Below are 22,390 nucleotides of genomic sequence, written 5' to 3' on the forward strand. Positions count from 1 at the left end.
AAATTAGCCGCATCATTGTTTAAGCCGCAGTGTTCAAAGTGTGTGAAAAAAGTAGAAGCTTATAGTCCGGAATTTACAGTAAACAATTATTGAAATAGCTGTCGATTAATTAAATAATGGACAGCTAAACGATTAATCAAGTAATCACTGCAGCTTTAATCACACATAAATGTGCTTTTGTGGATCAAATCAGCTTCATGTTTACAGTACACAGCTCGTGAAAACAGTAGTTTCTCTGTTGCTTTGGAGGAACTTGGTTAACTCGCTGAACGGTCTAATGAAAAACGCTGTTCAAGTGCATTATGGGAAGTGATGTCATCCTTTACTTTCTCTTATATTGTCTGACACACATTAAAATGTGCTCACAAATTTACTTTTGAGATTATTTGTACTACTAATTATTATATTGATACTTTTTTTTATTCATTTATTGCGTCGAAAGTCAGTAAATAGCGCAAAATACCCATCCTGATTTCCCAGCGTCCAAGGCGTTTTCACTCGATAAATAACCGAAGCAATTAATTAAGTTCTGTTCGCCAGCTGATGGGTATTGCTACATTTTGCAGCGCTGTAATTGCTTCACGTCTTTGTCCGCGTCTGTTAGTGTTTACACCATCTATTTTGTGATGTCTCATTACACATTAGACGAAACATCTCCTAAACTATTACCCTGTCAGGCGACTGTAAACACGGCTTAGGATGTGTTTTAGTATGACAAAACATGTTTGTCTTGACATTATGAGAAGGAAATGGTTCTTGTGTGTTGCCCAATCCCAGCAGACAGAGACAGGGTTTCTCCTCTACAATGTCGAGCCAAGAATTGTTTGTGCCATCAGACATTCCTCACATGTGGTAACTTAATAAAACTATGTCTGGCTATATGAGCCCATGCGGCTGCTCTGCCTTTGCTGTTCTGCTTCTCATCCCTCTGTGGCTGGTGTGTTGGTGGGGGATCCACTTGTCTGAATATATTCAGTATTTTCCCCCTTTTTCTTCCCCCCAGTGTGAAGCCATTGTAGTCTCAGCGTAGCCAAGCAGACGAGTGCTTCTACTTTGACTGTTTTTCAGGAGGTGCTGCTAATGGTTAGCTTGCCTCTGTTCCATCCAGTGCATTTAGTGTTCTAGGATGATTTATATCCTGCCCCGCAACGTTTATCTCTTCTGGAAACAGCATGTAGCTAGTTATAATAATTAGCCTCCTTTTGCTCTTCACTTTTTCTTTCTTTTTTTTTTTTTTGTAGAAGGCGAACAGAGGTCACTTTGGGATGAATTTTATCAAAGCTCTTTTTTCAGGGGAAAAAGGCAGGCGGCAATTGAAGTTAGACTTTAGGCTGCAGTTGCACTGCTACTAAAACAAATGCTGTCTCTTTATTCCGCTGTACTGTTAAATTTTGCAGTGGAGTTATGCTAGCGCTGAACATTTTGGAGCCAGCGGGGCTTGTTGAGAGCATGAATAAAAGAGTTCCTGGGGTTGAGTGGTGCAGGATCCCGCTGTGCCAGATTTAGATCTGAAACAGAGGGGAACAGGAGGGAGGAGAGAGACAGAGGGAGCAATGAAAGAGAGCCAAGGAGGTGCTGCTAGGACTGCTGACCATCTGCATTGAGTATCAGTAGTCATAATATCCTTTTCACTTTGTGCATTAAGCAAATTGTTCAGAACTCTCTGCATGACATAACTCCACTCAGATTTAATGTCCCTGTTTGTATATGTAACCAAACCTCCCCTCTCCTTAGCAGACCTGGCCCTCATTCAATACTTAATGTCATCAGCTAACTATGGCGCGCTCGCTAAGTTATGTGATAGGGCTTGTGCGATGGACTGTGTGATGTTGCTGGTTTTGAGTTCAGGGGGGCTGCTTTGTGACCTGTCGGCGTGTGTGTTTGTGTGTGTTGATGTTCCAGCTGAACTCTCCGATGAACTCGGTCAGCAGTACGGAGGACATTAAGCCCCCGCTGGGCCTCAACGGCGTGATGAAGGTGCCCGCCCAGCCCTCAGGCACGGCCCTGTCACTCACCAAACACATCTGCGCCATCTGCGGCGACCGCTCCTCAGGTGAGTGACATCCGACTGAGATGAATGCCTGCAACAGAAGCATTGCACAATCAAAAGCTCTGAAGTCTAATTTAATGTCAAACTTTTTTGTAATATCTTTTTGAAAAGCTGTAATGACTAAGGGTAAATTAAGGAGATGACTATTTATACGTGTACATGAGTCAAACCCTAACCTAACCAGAAAGTTCAGGGAACTTCAATGCAGTGCAGAATTGTGGACAGCTATTGATCTGGGCAAGTGTATAAAAATAATTTCTCAACAGCTGGGATTACACAAGACATTATTTCCAAATTAAAAGAAAGCCGGACTACCCAGCATCTTGCTCAAGCCTGCGCTTTGACCACACTGAGAAACCTCCAAAGAAGATCCAAAGATGAACTTTGGTCAGAGAACAGCCCCGCGGACCGTTCTGGCAGAACTACACACTGCAGCATCTTGCAGCGGGAGAACTTCCTGGAAGGACAACAGTCACTGGAATTCTTCACAAATCTGGGCTAAATGGCAGCGAGGCCAGAAAGAAGCCACTCCTGAGGAAAAGCATATGAGGGCAGCAGCGTAAAGGCACATGAAAGCAGCTGAAATCACCAGGCAAAATATGGTACGGTCGGATGAAACCAAACCTCAATTCGGCTTCTCCTGAAATAGTGCTGTGTCTGAGGGAAACCATGCACAGCCCATCACTCATATCACAGCATCCCTACCGTGAAACAGTTGGCAACGTGAAGACTGGAAGCAGATTGTGAGAGAAGCCCACTTAAGAAGCCCGGAGTTTAACAAAGAGCTTTGTTACAGAGCAATCGTGAAAGTTGACACAAATCTGCTTCAGCTGGAGATATAAAGATACACTCCGCAGTGTTTATGGGTTTGCCTTCTCACAAAGAAACTTAATCGTGTTACTGTGATATTATAGTCATGAAATTTTTAGCCTTTTGAGATTTTTTTTTTTACCCAACTTTAGTTCAAAGTTTATGACTCTGTACTGCTCAATGCAACGCCTGAGAGATGTAATCAGTCCTAAATACACAAGCATTTCTAACAATGGGAAGACTTTTGTAAAGTTCAAACTTTCTCACATAGCTCTGTAGTGTCTAAAAATGCAGAAAATGCCATCACTGTTGATTCCCCAACAGTTTTTGGCCTTTTACAGACCACATGCTCGCTCCAGAACTCGCTTATTCATGGCCTATCGTCTAACTAGCTTAACCACTGAAACCACAAGAACATTTTACCCACGGTTAACTGTTAGCCCAGGGAAATGACTCACAATGTTGTCTTTATTATGCAGAGTGCTCCTAAATAATTTTCTTTCACACAGCCAACAAATAACCCCGTGTTTAAATGTTTTTTTTTGGGATAACCATGAAATGTTTCTAGCCCCGGGATGAAGGTGGATATCTAATTCATTGGACAGTGTTACTGTCATCCTGCGTCATCAGTTCTGCATGCACCCAAGGGGGAAAATCAAAACAATGTTTAATAGCAAGTCATGCTTCATTTAGATGTGCTCGGAGGCTTTATTTATCTTCTCTGGTGGTCTGACCAGCAGAGAGCTAACAAAGAAACAGTTTGAGCAACAGTGGAGAATGCAAATTGGACTCCATCCGTCATAAATAACAAGAAAGAGCGGTTAGAAAACAGCGGATGGACAACATGATTTGAGAACGGTACTGTAACGCAGATCCACAGGGCCTCCTACAGCTTGCTTGCAGTAGGCCCCTCTTCTGTTTTTCCTTCAGCGCAACACGCATTCTGTTCACTTTCATAGGTCTTTGATCATAATTGCTCGTTTGTTCCCTCAACCGTTAGTTCCAGTAAGCAGTTTGTGTGGTTGCACATTAGGACACTGTGATCTCAGTGGGAATACCTGCTAATGAAGTTACAGTGCATTCCTTGATTGTGTTACTCTTGTCGTAGTCACGGCATTGAAGATAAATTAATACGTAGTCACAGTGGAGAAATAGCAAGTAAATGTGTCTCTCGCTGTCCCCAACTAGATGACCACATTTGTCAAGCAAAAGAAAAAAAAAGGAACAAACACTGTAAAGGGAAATTACAGCTTACGGTTGACTTTATACTAATATTATACATTCCCTTTCCTCAGGTAAACACTATGGGGTGTACAGCTGTGAGGGCTGCAAAGGTTTCTTCAAAAGGACCGTCCGCAAAGACCTGACCTACACCTGTCGCGACAACAAGGACTGTGTGATTGATAAACGCCAGAGGAACCGCTGTCAGTACTGTCGCTACCAGAAGTGTTTAGCCATGGGCATGAAGAGAGAAGGTACAGCACATACCGTTGAGGATAAAGTCCCACTTACCCATTCCCTTAAATCTGTACTAATCCACATAAACACACGTTTCAAACCAAGATAAGGGCTCTATTTTTGGAAATTGGTAGCAGTGTAGCACAGCCTGCAGATGTATATTTTTGGTATTTTTTGCAGCAAGAAACACGTAGAGTTAGCTCACACACGAGACTCCAGATTGACTTTATTTGGCAGTGTGCTTCCAACTAATCTGAATTTGGTGTGCTCTTAAACTGCTGACACCCTGTACAGATGCCAATATACTCACTCTGACTGCTCGGGTTCTTTAATGGCAGATGTTGGAGTTTGTAAAGCACAGTAGAAGTCAATACAAGGATTTTTAAGGATCACAGCAGAATATGACGCTTGCTTTTTGGTGCAAACCTTCCACTTTGCCTTGACATGAATGATATAAATTGTGTAGTTTGATTTGAACTGCAGCTTTCAACTGTTGCAGAGGCTAAATAAATGTCAACACACATAACATTCACTGAAGTTCTTCTCACTTACACTTTTCTGCTACCAGCCCTACTTTTTGAGGTCTAATGCATTCAGCTGTTGCAGTGCCATGGACCCAGCGTTGTTGTGCGTGGAAGCAGAGTGAGGGTTTGTGAGAACAGGCGGTCCTCTGAGACTTCACCGATATAGACCGAATAAAAAATAAAAACACAACAACGGAGCTGTGTGAACCTCTGGAAGTCGTCGTTTGCGCTCGTCTTGTGCTCCTAATGATTTATATAAACTTAGAGGTTGTGTGGAACACCACCTAGTTCTTGTGAACAGGCTTGTTTTCACAAAAACACACGGGCAAGACACGAGGTGGTTTGTGTGCTTGTGTTGCAAGATACTCGACGCACAGAATTCAATCAAAGTACTCAAATTGGATAATGTCTTGTAATTGCACGGCACAGTAAAAAATTTGCACCACATTCCTCAAATTATATGCTACTGACGGCATGCACGTCGTTCTCCTGCCTTTCTCCAGAAAGATACGAGGATTTAATCATCGACATGGTGAGGCCACATACACAGCTTGTTAATCAGACCTAGTTCAGGGGTTATTATTTTCTTAACAATCATGGTTAGACAGTTAGTATCAAACTGAAACAGGCAATCGTCGCATACACATGAGGGGGATTTCTGTCATTTTTACGGTAGCTGAATACATTTGCCATTTATCAGCTCTTTATTACATCCTGATGCCACTTTGTGCAGCTTACTGACAACAAACACTGCATGTTTAGCCATCGACTCCAATGTGTAATTAGTGATTTTGAGAGTCAAGTGGACAGCAGGGGCTTCAGTTCACCATTAGTTTGAGAAGATTTATTCAGGATGCAACAGCCAAACTTTCATCTCTGTGCATCATCAGGTGGGAGCAACTATTTCCCCTGTCATAGAGGCTGGAGATTATAAAACGCATCACAATAACGTCGACATGATTAAGTTTTAACAATGTCCATCTCAGACAAAAATCCTACCAGGTTCCACTGCGACACTGGCAAAATGTCCACATAACTTCCTCTTTTCAGGTACAGTGAAGAGATTAAGTCATTGAACAGCTGATATATGCAAAGTTAGTTAATCATAGAACATCAGCAGAGACCAGCTGGTGAACACTTTATGATGGGATTATTCAACATAACTACAGATTAGTTAGCTTAGCATACGTAGCCTTAACAAATATACCAAAAATGTTAATTTACTGGCAAAAATATGTGAGTACAAAATTGAGTTTAAGTTGCTATAACTCAGATAAAAAAGTGAATGTACTTCTATTCTGAATTGAAACTATGCGACTCGCCAAAGTAATTTGTTATTTCCCTCTCTAGTGTAACGATCAAATATTCTTTATCCTGTGGAAATAATCACATGGTCGCAGTACAGAGGGACATCATCACATGCCCATCACTCACATCTGTTAACAATCTCCGAGGCTTTGCTCATATGTGAGGCATTTACGCCTCTGCACACTCCAGGAAAGTTGTCCGAGGTCGACCGAGTTCTTTTTTCCTATATGTGACTGCAGCACTGAGGGGGGAATTGGTGCTTTTGGTACAGATCCCCGTCTTTCTTGACACCTGAATTGTGCTGCTCCACTGAGTCATTACTGACAATACCCCAAACTTCATGACAAGTCTGTAAGACACTAAAGCAAGCACAGAAAACAAATGCACCTTCAAGAAAACAGGACACAATGCGCAGTGCTGTGCAAATGTTTAAGGAATATTTGGAAGAATGCTGTAAACTGAGGATTTTTCAAATAATACCGTTAATAGTATTCAAACAGGCAAACAAAACTAATTCAGTTAATATTTGGTTTTCCATGGTGCACTGGTGGATTTAGGCTGACTCATTGTCTTCTGCCTCCTCATGTAATCCCAGACAGTCTCAATGACGTTGAGATCAAGACTCTGCGGGGGCCATACCATCTGTAGCTGGACTCCTTTTTCTACTTGGCGAAGAAGATAGTTGTTTATGACTCTGTCTGTATGCATGGGGTCATTGTCATACCACAGAATGCTTTCTGACCATTCAGTGAGTCACACAAAAAATTCTTTAAAAAATCCCCAACCATCTCCCACCACGCTAGGATTTGTTCCCACATCGGACCAACTGTTTTTTGATTGCGTTTCTTTGAAAAAGCCTCTTTTAACCAGACTTATCTGGACTGTAAGGTGAACCAGTGCACGTCAAGGCACTGCATCATCCTTGTTTGAAGGAAAGTCAGCGTGATGCGTCTTTCTTCTGCTGCACATGGCGTCCTTGGCCAATTGTTGCATTTTTAGTCCTCACATTTGCCAGGTTCTTTTTGCTTCTGCTGAAGAAGAGCTTGGACGACGCGTTTGGAAACAGTGCTTTGCTGTCAAATTTCTGCCTGTCAGACACTTTGCAGATGCAGGGCGAACACTTGTTGCTGTGGTGGAAGCTTTTTCCATGATACTGTACCATCTTCAGCAACTGAAAAGGGTGATGATGGTATTTTTTTCCCTCATTGTTGTGCTTTATGCCCCCAAATTCCTGTTTATTTTCATCTAGAAAATGATGTATTATCTATGCCCTTGGAATACATCACTATTGTCACAAATGAATGTTGCTGACACAATGATGCACAACACATATAATGGCCGTCCAAGTCAAATGTTTTCATGAGGCATCTTAAGTGCCGAACACTAAGACACATTACTCCATGTAAAAAAAAAAAAAAACATTTTCACACAGACATTCCCTTCTAATGGAGTGCTCGATAGTTTGCATCCTCTTCATATTCTTTCAGTCAAGGAGAGTGACTCTAGAGCAGAGCGTCCCTGAATAAGTGTTGAGCCACCAGATATCCTCAGCGATTCACCGTGCAGTGGTACAGTGGAGCGCCTTCAGGAAGTGATTACAGCGTGGTTGAGAACAGGAAGAGTTTTGTTGTGCGAGGGGAAGAAAAACAGCCAGTGAGGTGTGATTTTTAACACTCCATGAAGGTGTTAAAAATATTAGCACTCTCAGCAATGCTGTTAAACACTCCTTCACACATTGAACCAATCAATCCCTGCCTTTCACCGTTAAGGTAACCACAGCTCGGAGGAGCGCAGAAAACCAAGGATGCGAAGATGCAGGTGTGTTGGATGTAGCCTCCCTGTCGAACACTGACTGTTTGTTGTTTTTGATTAATACATTTTGGAGACTTTTCTTGACCTTTACTTGGCCTTCCCTCCCCTCCCCTTCCATTGCTTTTATTTATGTCATTGTTGGGCTCTTTACTCCTTTCAAGGATATTATCATTTACTGCCTTTTGCCTCACTCACAGTGCTGCCTAAGCCTCCCCCTGCACCCCGAGGGCTGTGGTTAGAGAACAAGGCAGCAGTAGCCCAAAAGGCTAAGCGAATCCACAGAAAAACAGGATTAAATGAATTTATGCTCTCCCAGTCAGGAGAGGAGAGGAGGAAGGGGGGTGGGGGAGAGAGAGGTGGGGGGAGAATAAAGCTAACATGATTTCAGCCCTCCTCACCTCTCCCTGACTCCAACACAAGTATTCTACCCTTGGGCTGACCTCCACCACCAGACAGCAGTTCCTCTAAAGTGGGGCCCCTTTCCCTCTCCTCCTCTAACAACCCCTGCTTCCCTTTCCCCCACGACAAGACCACGGCCTCTCCGATTCAGGACTTGGAATAGAAACCAGAGTAGGGGGAAACTTAAGAAGACAGATCATCCTGCAAACCCAGAGTGTGTGTGTGTGATATGTATGTGAGGCAGCTCTCTAGGTGTGCATATAAACCTGCATGCTGACTTTTGAATTTCCAAAAGCCTTTTATCACTCGACACATTATGTCAAAAAACTTTTTTTTATTAATCCACGCTTGGAAGGGGGAAAACTTATAAAAAGCCACAGTACTTTTTTTCTGTGGTGTCTTGAATTAAGTAAATTACAGCCTTTTGAAAAGACAAAACACACACACATGCGTCTTTTTCATTCTCACTCGAGGGCGGAGGTGCGGTTTCTCTTGCCTTGGCCGCACCGAGGCTCGGCGTCTGCTCAGCACACAAGCCATTTCCTGCATCTGCTCGCCAAGCCAATCAGACGACAGAACCAACACGGTTGTCCTCAAGTCTCTTTCTGTACGCGATGGAGTCTTCGTTGATTTGTGTCGAGGCTTTGTGAGTGAAGATGTTCTAGCTTCCATTCATGGCGTAACGAAGGGGTGACAGGCCATACATTATTTATGTGTCCATAAATGATTTGTGTTTAAAAGGAGCTGGCTGTTTGTCATTGAGCACTACATGAAAAGCACATCGCTTTGATAAGGAAAGTGGAAGAAGTCCTTGAGCATCTCCACACTGCTCCGTTGTACATAATGCAGGTCTGAGGTCCTTATATATTCCCTCCACATTGTCCAAGCAATTATTGATGATTGAACTGTCTCGGATGTGTTTACTGGCATAATACATACACAGACATGCACTATTCAGCAGTCGCAGACACACTTAATGTCGAACGCCAAAACAGACACTCAAACAAGCACATGCATGCTCTTTGTGCAGAATACTGTGTATTCACTTTACTGCTGATGTGTACCAGAGTAGGAACAGTTTGTTTTCACAAAATCAACAAAGATTCAAGGTTTTAGTCTAAGGAAAGCTTCAGTTATGGAAGTGAGTTGAGCAATCAGACTCTTTAGCTAATAGATTATTCTTTACCGGCCACATGTCAGCTTTAGTGTTGGGCCTCATCTTTTTTGCTGAAGTGACCTGCCCACTGTAATTATTTTTTAACTTTATCCAAAGGCTTGCTTAGCACTCACACCACGTAGACTGACTCTGTAGTTGTAACACACATGCGCACTTGAACACATGCTGACATTGTAAAACAGCAGTAGTGACCGGAACCAGTTTTGTTACATGCAGCCGTTCAGGAGGAGCGCCAGCGAGCCAAGGACAAAAATGAGAACGAGGTGGAGTCCACCAGCTGCGCCAACGAGGACATGCCCGTGGAGAAGATCCTGGAAGCTGAGCAGGCGGTGGAACCCAAAACCGAGACCTACATCGAGACCAACCTTGGTGTGCCGTCCAACTCGGTGAGTTTGCTTTTTAAAAGAAAAAAAAGAGAAAAAAAAAAATATATATATATATATACGTATATATATGCATTCTCTGACAACCGCTCACATCCTGCAACAAGTCATCACTTTGTCCATATACAGTATTCATGCTCAGAGAAGCGCGCGCACACACAGTGAGTGATTTCTTTAGATTTACCCCGCGGCTACTTGGAGAGTACGTCTTCTCTAGTTTTACTCCTACATCAGACAAAATGGTTATTGCTCTCCATTCTTACCCTTTTACACCATTTCCCCTTCAATACTAATTTCTGATTTTCTCACAGTAAGGAGCTCATTAATACCTCAAACAGTGTCGGTTGCTGTGAAAGTAGATCTTATTAAAACGAGTACGGCGACGTCTATTCAAGTGCAAATAGGCACCAATGAGTGCATCAGTAGCTCCGCTTTGTGTTTTCCACTTAACTCTCGAGATTGACTGAAATTAGCTTGTATAGGCACAATAATAATCTCCTAAGTGTCCTGACAAAGGGGGTTCTTTCTCTCCTCTCCTAGATGTGGGAATTTCAAGTTTTCCCATGTGTCACTGAGTTACCGCTGACAGATACGTAGATGTTTAATTGCTGGCATGTTACAAATATTCCCATATACGTATTAAATTCTAATTTAAAATCTAATCGTTTGCAGTTAGCGTGGAATAACAATGCATTATTTTGTACTAATGTGTAATGATTTAAGACTTTTTGTCAGCAGCCATCAATCAAGCTTTGACTGCATCCAACGATTACTGCCAAAAACTTAGAAACTAAATGTTTTTCTGATTTATCGCTTATGACTTATATTTAGGAGTTTTCTGCTTTCCAAAATCTCACTGGAGCTCTTCCACCATTGTCCACAAGTTGCTTTAATGTCTTCCATCTGCGAGTAGCTGCTTTATCTCGTTTTTCGGGTTGATGTGCAGTCCAGAAACAGCACACACGTAAGTCAAGTCAGATTTGTCTGCATGTGGACATGTCGGAGTATGCTTACCTTTGTCGTTTTTCACTGTCAGAATGTTTTAAATGTATTAGATTTTATTTTTTTTTTTTAGTTTCCTGCCTTATAAAGCCGCTGGTGGTTTTTGTTGTAGAGTTTAAAGCTGACACCATGCTGGCAGCTGAGTAGGGATGTTAGTGAATATCAGATGTGAGCAGTGTTTGTCCTCTCTTTTTCGGTCCCTTTGGAGGGGACTGTGCTGGTTTACCTGTTCACCTCCTATCAGCTCCTCCGCTCAGCTGTGAGCTCCCTCATCTATCCCCTCAGTATCAGCTGGGCACTGTGGGCTGTCTTTGACACGGAGGAGACTAAGGGTGATGAATAATGCAACAGACAGACTGTTCCTGAAAGCATCCCACAAAGCCTCAGCTTTCTCAGGAATTCTGCTGGAAGACGGGAAACAGGGGAGCTGTGCGGCGGCCTACCAAAGGAGGCAGAGGGGGAAGGGAAAGGGATAGACTGAGGGGTGAGACTGTGGGAGAGGGAGGGCTTCTTCTGGGATTCATCCGGGAAAAATGTCCTGTGAAGTAAAGGTAGAAATGCGAAGACTGTTATGTGAGTAAATTGTAGCTATTTTGGGGGTTGGGGCGGGGGGTGCAGATGGAAATGTAAGAGATGAGCACTGACATTAGGAGAGGGAGAAGGTGTGGGGATTCATGAGGGAGCGGCTGGCAGCTCAGACGCACTAATGCACTGAATGTCTTTGGGCTCAGCCTCGGTGGGTCCCTCGATACCTGCAGCCCTCCCAAAAATCAAGAGAAGGGCTTTAGAAGGACATCACAAGACACGAAAACAGACTGTACCGAGCTGAGAAACGTATTGTTTAGCAACTGTGAATGCAATCTGAATGGAATGATTATGCAATTTAACATACATCTGCAATATTATGATATGGTAATTATAGTGGCATAAATAAGAGCAAAAAAAAAGCACTCAACTATCTTGATCCCAATTCTTTTTTTTTTTTAAATTCTGCTTCGACCATACCACAGTTTAGTTTTGTTTGTTTTTGTTACCAAGCATCCACAAAGAAAAAAATACATGCTTCTTGATCATTGCCATGCAGCCGGGGGAAATTACAAGATGTTTCTGCTCAGAAGAGCTAAGTAACAATCCGGCACATAACTCACCCCCAACTTGAACGTTACTTGCTGTGCTTTTGACTGGATGTTGCCTCGAGGACTGTTGGGTTTCTATAGTTAGAAAGTCAATTTACCAAACTCACATTTATTTTTAACCTTTTGAACCCGAAGCAGTTTCTGGATGTTTTTTTTGCCCCTGTCACAGTTTACTCATTGTGGGGACATTTTCTTATATGCAATGTGAAGTCCTGCATCTCTGTGGAAACAACCACAACCATGACTAGAAGTAAATGTCCTCTGTGTAGCAGTTGAATTTCTTTGATTGTTTGTTATGTAATGCTATAATACAAATTTGCAAAAAATGGAACTAACATGCACAACATTTTTACAAGTACGTACAGGTGTTACCAATACAGTAAAAAGGAAAATGGATATTTTACTTTTTGATTTGTTTCCGTATTTGTCTCATATCTGCTCTGTGCAAACACGGCCTGCAGTTCAACCCAGGTTTGCTAAAAAGTCCCTGAATTTTTGCATCTGTTGGTTCAAGCCGAGTCATTTGTGGTTTCTTTGTTAATTGTGAGTTTTTGTATGAGACATGTTCATGAAATATTCCGATATGAAGCTTAGATTGGGTTTTCTGACACGTCAAAAATTCCTTGTTCAAGGACTGTTGGAAAGTTGAAAATTGAATAATTCCTTTTGGTTGTTCTGATGTTGGGCCACCAGACGCTGCTGGAACGGCTTCAATTTGCCTTGACATTGAATCTCCAAGTCTCAGAAACTTCACTGAAGGCGCAGAACATCTTCCAAAAAATATTCCCACATTTGGTGTTTTGATCATAGTGGTGGAGCTACCCGATGTTCCACCGTAGAGGTCAAGAGTTTAGGTTTTTCCTTTAATGTGTCACACTAGTTTGGGTTTCTTTCTACCAGAGATCTTTGGCTGCCACCCCAATACACACTCAAGCTTTTAGATGCGAATATCTTCAATTAAACCCTTGACTAACAAAGCCCCGATCACCTCCGCTGTACTCTAGTCGAAGATTTCAACAGATGAGATGCAGGTTTTAGTTTCCAACTCCCATCCACAGCAATGACTGAGGGTTCGATTCCCAATATTAGTACATGTGTTCGAACAGGCTCAGTTGGCTGTCGTCCCTGTTGCCTTTCTGCCGATGTCCACTCCTGCCAGGTGGGAGGAGGCGGCTGGCGATGCCTTGTATCTGGCAGTTTGTCTGCCAACAGCAGAGAATTATTAGCAGCTATGATGGGGAGTCCTAATTTAGAAGCAAGGGCAGAAGAACTAAATCTTGAAAGGCCTTAAAGTTGGGCTGCTAAAACCAGAACTCTTGACATGGCTAAACACTAAGAGGAAGAAGGTGTTGATTTATTTTTATTTAATATTTTTCTTCATTCTTCTTTATGTCAATTTGGGGAAAGCTGACCCTTTAATTGAAGCGGAGCCCGCAATGTTGGCAGAGTGTCGGCATGTAGGCCGTCCTGACCACAAGGACTCCCCTTTTCTCTCTGAATCCCGTCCCCTTGCCTTCCCCCCTGCCAGGTCTCCATTGAGAGGCGCTGCCCCGTGCTGTAATTAATCACAGGGCCTGGATCATGAGTGTACACCATGAATAGGCCACCGCCACTGTCTAATGGCCGGGGTCTGGCCAAGCTGAATAAGTGTGTTTATCTCATGGTGACCTAGAACAGGAGTTAAACAGGCGTTAGTAATACGCCTCCAGTCAGACAAGGAGAAGTCTTCTCTTAAGAGGAGATGCTATCATTCACTAATCCTGGGGGTGTTTCTTCTCCTTCTGTTTTATGCATTTCTTCTCGTTTTTGGTGTTGTTTCTGGGTAGCTGTTCTACCGTCTTTGCATTAATTTATATAACGGTTTATATAAAGGTTCTTATCTTTCCCTCAACTTAAGGCAGGAAGCTGTTGCTGTTATTTAGATGATAATTAGACGATGATTCATCCCCGCGCTAACACACGAGGACGGTTTCTTTTTTTTTTCCCTCAATCTAAAAAAGTGGGACACTTGAGTAATTCATTTTCATACTGATCTGTATGAGTACCCAATTTTCTCTCTGTTGTCACGCTAGTATAGTCTGGTTCAAGCAGAATAATGAAAAATTGAAAGGCAAATCTTTCGTCTCCCCTCCTCAAGTGATGAAAATTTCATAGGACAGTATGCAAGCCTGGCATTTCTCTAAGTTGCTGGGATGATCGTCCACGGTGGTGGAAGTACGTCTGGTTAGAGAAACCCTTTGATTAAAGACAGTTTTGTTTGTGGCAAACATTTTTTTTAAAAATCTGCTCAAATAGGCTAAAATCCAGTAGCTTTAACTTTTGTCTCAAGTGGAAGTCTGAGCTTCCTCTATTTGCTATTTGCTTCACAGTTTGTGACCTCCGTGGAAAGAAGTATGCCCTAAAGTTGAGATTTGAGACATTCCCGGATGGACTTTGCTAATTTCAGACATGCAGCTTGATGTTATTCTCTCACAGGTCACAGCGGGTCCTCCGCCGTGGCCCGATAGCATCCCTAATGCTGCTCTGTGACTTGAACAGTAAGTACAGTAATGTGATGCCCGCGAATTGTTTCAGGAAAGTGTAAGCTCCTCTCCCCTGTCATCTCCACAGACAGAGGCAAAGAAACCAGGTCAGTATAAACACGGCTAAGATAGCCATACAACATTCATGAGGCTCGCCATGTTTAACGAGAACCCTGGGACTTGTATTCTTATGAGGAGCGGTGGCTCGACCGTGGCGCGCACTCCAAGCCCCCCTTTTGTTTGTCTTTGTTTTTGCCGGCGCTGCCCTTTAGAATGAATTAGCCGGGTCTGATAATGTGTTTCCGAGAGGAAGCACGAAAAACTGTCGCACCGTCCACGTCTCCCACGGAGATCAGATGCTGAAATATTCATAAGATGCCTGTTTTTCTTTCTCCCCCCCTGAAGAAAAAAAAAAAAAGAGAGAAAAGAAACGACTTTCAGTTTTCAAAACAGTGTAGGCTTTGTGTCTGGTTTAAGTTTTTCATATTTCAACTGCGTATGCGCGACGCTCTGCAGTCAGTGTGAGTTTCACACCGTAGGGAGGGAATGTGGAGGAGAGGATGGGATAGTCTTTGGCCTGCGTGTTACAAGAAGAGAATGCGAGTGGAGAGATGTTTTCTCCTTCATCTTGAACTAATCTTCTCTTGAGAGCTGCAGTTGATGTCAGGATCCTCAGAGCTTTTAGCATCGATCTGTGGGATTTGGAAGTAGGAAGTTGGGGAGAAGTTGCTGACTTTTTTTCCCCCCGTCTGAGTTCACACAGGGATACTTAGAATTTAAGGATGTTGTCTTGATTTGATATTATGCACAAAAGCGTGTGCACAAAGCCTTTGTTTACATACATGCATATTGAGGGTACGCACTCCCGGGGATGATGGTAAATTACTCGTCATGATTGACAGGATTGTTGGGGATTTTTTTTGTTCTCCTGCTGCCCAGATGGAGTTACATTTTAGTGAATTAGTCATACTGTATATGCATTGCATTAGTATTCCACCACAACTCCCTGTGGATCAGAGAATAATGCTTGTCTGATGTATCAGGACAGTTGAGAAGAAGCAGTCCTTGTCTTTAGGCTGGTGCTTCAAAACAGAAATAGTCATTTTCATCTAAACAGGACAAACTTACACACACAAAGATCACTACAAAGATGTCATTTTTTCAAGGATGATGTTTTGTAGCCTAAAAACAAAACAAAAAAATGAACAAAAATGAAGAAATACTTTGCAGCAATTTCATACACCAGAATTTAATTCCTTCTTTTAACCATACTGAGGCAAACTTGTGACTTATGACTCAGTTCCGAAACTCTGCAATTTAAGACATTTTAATATTTGATCAAGCGTACTTTCACAGCAACGGTATATTTAGGAGGCAAAGTGGAGAGAGGCTTTTTAAAGCATAATCACTCTCTCAGAGTGGCAAGATTATTCCTCAGTCTCTTTTTTCCCCCTCCCTTGCTTTTATGCTCATCTTTCCTCAAGACTTAAGTAGATCTAATGAAGTCAAATCAATAAGTCATTGTAGCTTTTTCCCTGCTTCACCTGGATTTTTTATTTCCCTCGTCCCGAATTGGGGCATAAAATGGAAAACAGCTATATTTGAGTTATTACACAAACTTTTCTACACACAAAAAAATGTTGTGTTAAATCTTATGCAAGCCTAAAACAATGTGGAAACAGGAAAACGGATGCAGCACTATGAAGGAACTAGTTTTTTTTAACTGGACAAAGAAGTGAAAGAGCTCTTGTACGATGACTTCCCAGTCACACGACCTGCAGCATACACAGTCATTATTATAAGCACTGCTGTGTGTAAATGTGAATTATGCACATACAGTAGTTTGCACATTCAACAAAACCCCTCCTGGTGTGGTAATAAAGTCCCCCTTTGAGCTCTTAAGCACTTGTTCCCTGGTAAAGTGTCAGCAGAACCTCTCGAGGGCCTCTTGAGCTCCTCTTAGCTGTCCAAGAGGCTGATTTGTATTTCGGCTAAAAGGTCCCCAAAGAAAGAATCCGCTCGGCGAAAGTTGTTTTTTCACCGGCAGCTCTCTGCAGGTATTTCCTCCACAAGCTGGGACGGAATCACTGTTTGTTTTGTCTTCCTACTTGCTCCTCTTCAGAGGATATTATTCACAGGGTAGTGCTCCTGTGTGTGAATGCGCGGTGATTAGTGGCTCACAGGTATCCAGACGCCAGGCCAAAAGACACACGCAGACCAAAACAAGAAATTAACACCTATTCTTTTCTTGCAATAACTCAATGCTCCCGAATGTGTTTTGTCTGTGTTCTTCCCACAGCCCAATGACCCAGTGACAAATATCTGTCAAGCAGCTGACAAACAGCTCTTTACTCTGGTGGAGTGGGCCAAGAGGATCCCCCACTTCTCCGAGCTGCCGCTGGACGACCAGGTTATCCTTCTACGAGCAGGTCAGTCGACACAGCTTCATGAAACAACCAAAAAAAGCTGATTTATAATTACCATAATGATGACGCTTGTATACAGTGCTTATTATAGCATAATAGAGAGAAAATGAGTTGAAACTGTGGTGTACAAATGAACACAGATTCCAGAAAATGCTTGAATTTAGCCGTCATTATTTGAATAACCAGGTTAGTTTGCCCAAAGTAGCCATGTTTCCATAACAGATTTATACATATTTACAAGTATGGCATTAGAAAATGTTAATAAAGATGGTAAAATTTGAAGAAACACATACCCAATTTCACCAAAAAATAAAAAATCATGCTCAGAGAAAAACATGATTTTAGACAAGCAAACATTTAGCACACATAACCAATCAGCTGCTTCTTCTTCTTTCGTTGTTGCTGCCTCTGTACAACGTGGAACAGTGCCAATACCATCTGACATGAACAAATAGATTACAAGTTGCCTAACTGAAAACAATTCCTAAAGCCTTCTATCCATTTTTCTCTCATTGAGTTTTGTTTGTTTGTCTTCTTTGTGTCTTTTTTTAGGCAGTGGCAAACTTTTTTCTTTTTTTTACACCCATGCATGACGTCGCCTATACGAGCACCTTCTGATAACAGTTTATTAGCTCCAAAGTGTTTATTAGGAGGGGAAAAAAGCCTAATTTGCATTTCTTTGTTTACTTTCTATTTCAAAATTTTGCTTCCAATTCACTTGAAAACTGTATGGAAACATGGCTATTAATGACTTTCTGTAAGATTTACTTTAAGGTAGTGAGGAGAAGGTATATTTAACATGTAGTTAAAAAAAAAAAAAAGAAGAAAAATGGTATCTGCTGCTTTTTTTAATAACAAATAAGATCACCTTATTATTTAACTAAGAAAAACCAACAGCTAACCAGAATAAGAGGTCATGGTTGTTGATTTTTCAATAAATGTTCATTATGGATAAAATGGATGCCAATTTAAGTGATGATACACACAGGAAAAAACCTATTTCGGCTTCGTAACAGATGCTAGTGTTAGCTTTTTATTTGTATCTCAGCAGAAACCTTCAAGCCAAACCAAATGTGAACGCACTAATGCGGTCACAACCATGAATAACCCTCATAGCGTGTGACTGAGACAAGAAACAGACCTAAAGTCACTGTATGTATCTGCTGTATGTGGAAAAGCAAACTAACCGCTCAGGATCCCAGAAGCGTCGACGTAAAACAGAGAGTGAATCATCTGTCTCTTCTGCTACATTCACTAACATCACATGCGGAGAGGTCTTTTGGGTTCTCCCAACACATTGCCCTTGTTGCCTGCCTGTCTCTCCAAATTATACCATTATATTATAAATCCACCTCCAGGAAAAAAAAAAAAAATGCTATTACACACCCATCCCCTACCCTGGAAAAAAAAAATCCTCCCATCCTTCCTTATCCTCTGCACATACAATGATGGAGAGACTTCAGCAAAGCAGAGAGAGACATTATTCTGCAGAGCTCGTCTCTTCTCGGCTCTCAGGTTTTCTATAAATAACCGCTTTAGTTCTGCTGTATCACAGATAAAAGCATCCCAGCTCCTCTCATACCCAACTCAACTCTGGGGAGAAGAGGCGAGTGTTGCCAGGCAGAACAGTTAAAGGAACCCTGTCACTCAAAAAGCAGCGTCTTGTGTCTTCGGTGCTCTCTGTGTCAAGCCCCTGCTTTGGCACATCAAGCCCGTTGTCTTTATTGTGATGGCAGGCGCAGTTCATCCCTTTTACACGCTTGTCTCTTTAGAAAGCATGATTCAAATGTCTTAGTAATAACCTGATGCCTGCGCTTGAGAAAGCTGCACGCTTTTACGGCACAGCTTAATTGATTCATTGGAATTCCCCCTTTGTTGTCAGTTTCATTTTACTTGAATGCTGTGTGAACTTTTGTACTGGGATTTGCCTGTTTTTTCTTTTCTTTTTTTTTTCACACTTTTCCTCGATCCCCTCTCCTCATCTCGTCCCCAGGTTGGAATGAACTCCTCATTGCATCATTTTCGCACCGTTCAATAGCGGTTAAAGACGGGATTCTGTTGGCGACGGGGCTGCACGTCCACCGCAACAGCGCCCACAGCGCCGGAGTGGGAGCCATCTTTGACAGGTTATTATTACCATGTTTCTGAACTTTCTTGCACTTCGCTGTGCCTTCCAGAATTAATATACCATTTTTATAAATAACATTTTAGGTCCCACTTTCAAAGCAGCTTGTAGCTAATGCTTTTATTCATGTTAAGTCATTTAAAATTCCTTTTTAATTCAAAATAAAGCAAAAATAGTGACAATATTTGATGGGAAAAGGTAGCTGACAAGAGCAGTAAAGCATCAGTTACAACTTTAATGTGCATTTTTAATAAAAAAAAAAAGCGGTTTCCTATCTTGACAGCATGTGACATTTGGGTTTCTTTCAGTAAAATATGACACATAGGCTGGAAATGACAAGCGAAGCAGCGCAGGAACTATTGATTGACTCCAGTGTATTAAATATGTACACCTGTGAGCATCAGGGGTCACACAGATACTCTGCTCAGGAAATGTCAAAAAAAAAAAAAAAAAAAGGCAGGGAAGAAAAAAATCCATACACAATTCAGTCACAGTGAAGTCAGTGAGTGTGCAGAATAACCACCCCGGTGACTGTTATTGACATTCCAGAGAAGCAGGGCTGCCTGACAGACATGAAATCTCACACGAGCTTGCGGTGTGTGTTCAGCAGCATCGCAACTTGAGCATAACTGAGATGCACAATTTGGAGAGCTTCGCGTCGTATCGCAAGCAAAATACATGTCATAATAACTGTAATGCGTGCTATTCATCACAAATTCTGGCAGTCTTCATTCATCCTAAAGGTGAAAAGTGCAGTTGTAGTGCGCTGCACAACGCCAGAGCTGGCAGGGAGTTGGCAGCTACAGGTGCCGTCATCAGACTCCACACAAACAGCAGTCTTAACTTGCAGTATTTGGCTCTCCTCGCCCCTCTGATTACCAGCTTCAACGCTCCGTCATCAGCGCTTCCACCAGCCACGGGACATATTCCATCTCTGCATTAACCGTGGCAAGCATTAAGATACAGGGAGCTGATAATGTTTCTTTATCTACTCCCCTCTCTCTCTCTTCCCCCATACAAATGAAGAGACTGATTAACTTAAACACTTGAGTCCTTTTCTCTCTCTCTCTCTCTCTCTTTTTTTTTTTTAGCCCTGTTGTTTCTCCTCGGAGCAAATTGAATTAGAATGAGCTCAGAGCCACAATTGACTTTACTATGCGAGTGCGAGGGGGCAGAAAGAAACGGAGCGAGAGGGAAAATAAAGAGCGCCGGGGAGAGGGTGTGACCGAGTCAAAGAGGGGTGAGGAGTTCGAGCGACTCCACGCACCGACACTCCCACCGGCGACGTCACGCGCAGACAGTGGGAGTGCATGGTGTTAGATTACAGCTTGTGTTTACTCTGCGGCTTTTCTTTTTATGAAAACCATGTACTAAATATAATTACTTTGCAGGCTTGTAAACTTTTCCACTGATCTAACGGTGCCTATGTGGGCTCGGAGCATGCTTGTGTGCGTTTGTTTTTTAAATAGACGTGAGCTGGACGGCGGTCGAAAAAAACATATTTTTAATGTACCAGTCTGGATAATTCACATGAAGAGTGGTGTGTCATTTGCAAAAATGTACCAATTAGACTCAAGTGGTTTTCCTGTGATCTTAACTGTTTTCTGGCACCCGTCTGGTTGTCTAATATAACACCAAAAATAGTCTAGTAGCCAAGAATTAAAAAAAAACTTGAAGTGGTATTTTCTGCCACGCCTGGTTTTTAATGAGCCACAGCTTTGACTTTGTTGTTTTTTTTTGTCTCTTTTGTGCAGAGTGCTCACAGAACTGGTGTCAAAGATGAGGGACATGCAGATGGATAAGACAGAACTGGGGTGCCTTCGAGCTATTGTCCTTTTCAACCCAGGTAACTATCATCATGTGCAAGTTTTCATTTTCCGTAGCAGCTGTGAATTCATGTACAAGTTTCAGTTTTACTTTACACCACAGCAATAATCAGTCGGTCACAACACAGTTCGGGGGAACGTCTCAAAGTTGACAAACATTCTGTATTTCCACCGTGTGAGTGTTGGAGCGCCAGCTGGCTGTGTCTGCTCAGCACCAACGCACTGCAGTACACGGTTGAGTTTTTGTTAAAGTTTAAAGATCTTGTGAAATGTGCTGTTGTGTTACTACTGCTTCTAGCTGACACAGACCTTCATATCACAAGAATAGAATATGACTCATTCAGGACTAAAAATTTAAAGTGATAGTCAGCACAACTCCCCCTCAGATGAAAATCTTTTCTTTTTTTTTTACCTTATTAACATATGCAGACATTATTTTTAGATGCTAAAAGACATATAATGAGAAAAAATAATCAGTCTGTGCCATGGCTGAGCATCTCCAGCTTGAAACCGCAGTGTAGCAATGACTGTCTCATAAACACTGATTGAGAAAGACAGCAGGGCTCCAGACAGACTTTCATCATTTGCGATGGCACATGTAACTTCCTTCCATAATTTAGGTGCACACAGATTTTTTTTCCTTTTGGTGCTGAACAATACCTTTTAAGTTACCATTTACACTTCCATTTTGTTAACACGTAATGTGAAAGACTGCACATAAGAGAAATCAGATTGTACATTTAACCTGGTCTTTTTCATCTGTGGAACTTGGTAGGGGGTGGCTTTTATTTGGCTATAATACAAGCAGTTTTGCTTTATTCTGTCTGACTCTTCACTGCTTCAGTTTGCTGCTGCAGGAGGAGGCTGCTCTGCTGGCCACGCACCTGTCACGGCACAGGATTGTTGTTTTTTTGTTTTGTTTTGTTTCAAAATGTAATCTTGACAGCAAAAGCACTGTTCCCAGCCATGCTCTGGCCACACTCTTCCTCATAGAGCCAATGTGTAATGTTGGTTGTGTTATTATGTATTTGTGTTTTCCACAGGCTGTGTGACATGGCATGACCAATGTGCATGGAGAGTGCAGTCCAGGTTGTTTTCTAAAGCTTCAGTTTAGTTCCCTGAAGGTCCCTTGGTAGATGCTAAAATATGCAGATGTTCACTGAATGTCTCCAGTGCACTAGTAGACCCCACAATTTACCAGTGTTTATTAAATGTCACACCTTAAGCACCTCACTTATGTCTGCGTACACAATGAGGCAGCTGTGCACAGAGAAGCTTCTCGTCTCCATTTAGTTTCTGCAGTGCAGCACCTAAGTAATAGTTTGAAACGAGTGAAATAAGTCATTCTCATGTCATATTTCCCGAACCAAGTGATTTTATCCCAGAGACACAGTTAGACCTGAGATGCACCAGTGCAACCAATATAACTGTT

The 22,390-nt window shown here is 42.2% G+C and overlaps 1 protein-coding gene across 4 annotated transcripts in view; it reads left to right on the forward strand.

Moving 5' to 3' along the window:
• rxraa (retinoid X receptor, alpha a) overlaps nucleotides 1–22,390 on the forward strand; it is a 112,731-nt gene that overhangs the window by 80,875 nt on the left and 9,466 nt on the right. Inside the window, exons 4-9 of one of the 4 annotated variants that reach the window (XM_008304857.1) lie at nucleotides 1,894–2,053; nucleotides 4,156–4,335; nucleotides 9,740–9,924; nucleotides 16,881–17,010; nucleotides 19,001–19,133; nucleotides 20,887–20,978. In XM_008304857.1, the coding sequence (XP_008303079.1) occupies nucleotides 1,894–2,053; nucleotides 4,156–4,335; nucleotides 9,740–9,924; nucleotides 16,881–17,010; nucleotides 19,001–19,133; nucleotides 20,887–20,978 (880 nt within the window). The remainder of the gene's footprint in view (nucleotides 1–1,893; nucleotides 2,054–4,155; nucleotides 4,336–9,739; nucleotides 9,925–16,880; nucleotides 17,011–19,000; nucleotides 19,134–20,886; nucleotides 20,979–22,390) is intronic. The other 3 variants (XM_008304873.1, XM_008304865.1, XM_008304881.1) reach the window with 3 other exon arrangements.

This window comes from Stegastes partitus, unplaced genomic scaffold (assembly GCF_000690725.1).
Source record: "Stegastes partitus isolate 25-593 unplaced genomic scaffold, Stegastes_partitus-1.0.2 Scaffold42, whole genome shotgun sequence".
NCBI classification, from domain to species: Eukaryota; Metazoa; Chordata; class Actinopteri; family Pomacentridae; genus Stegastes; species Stegastes partitus.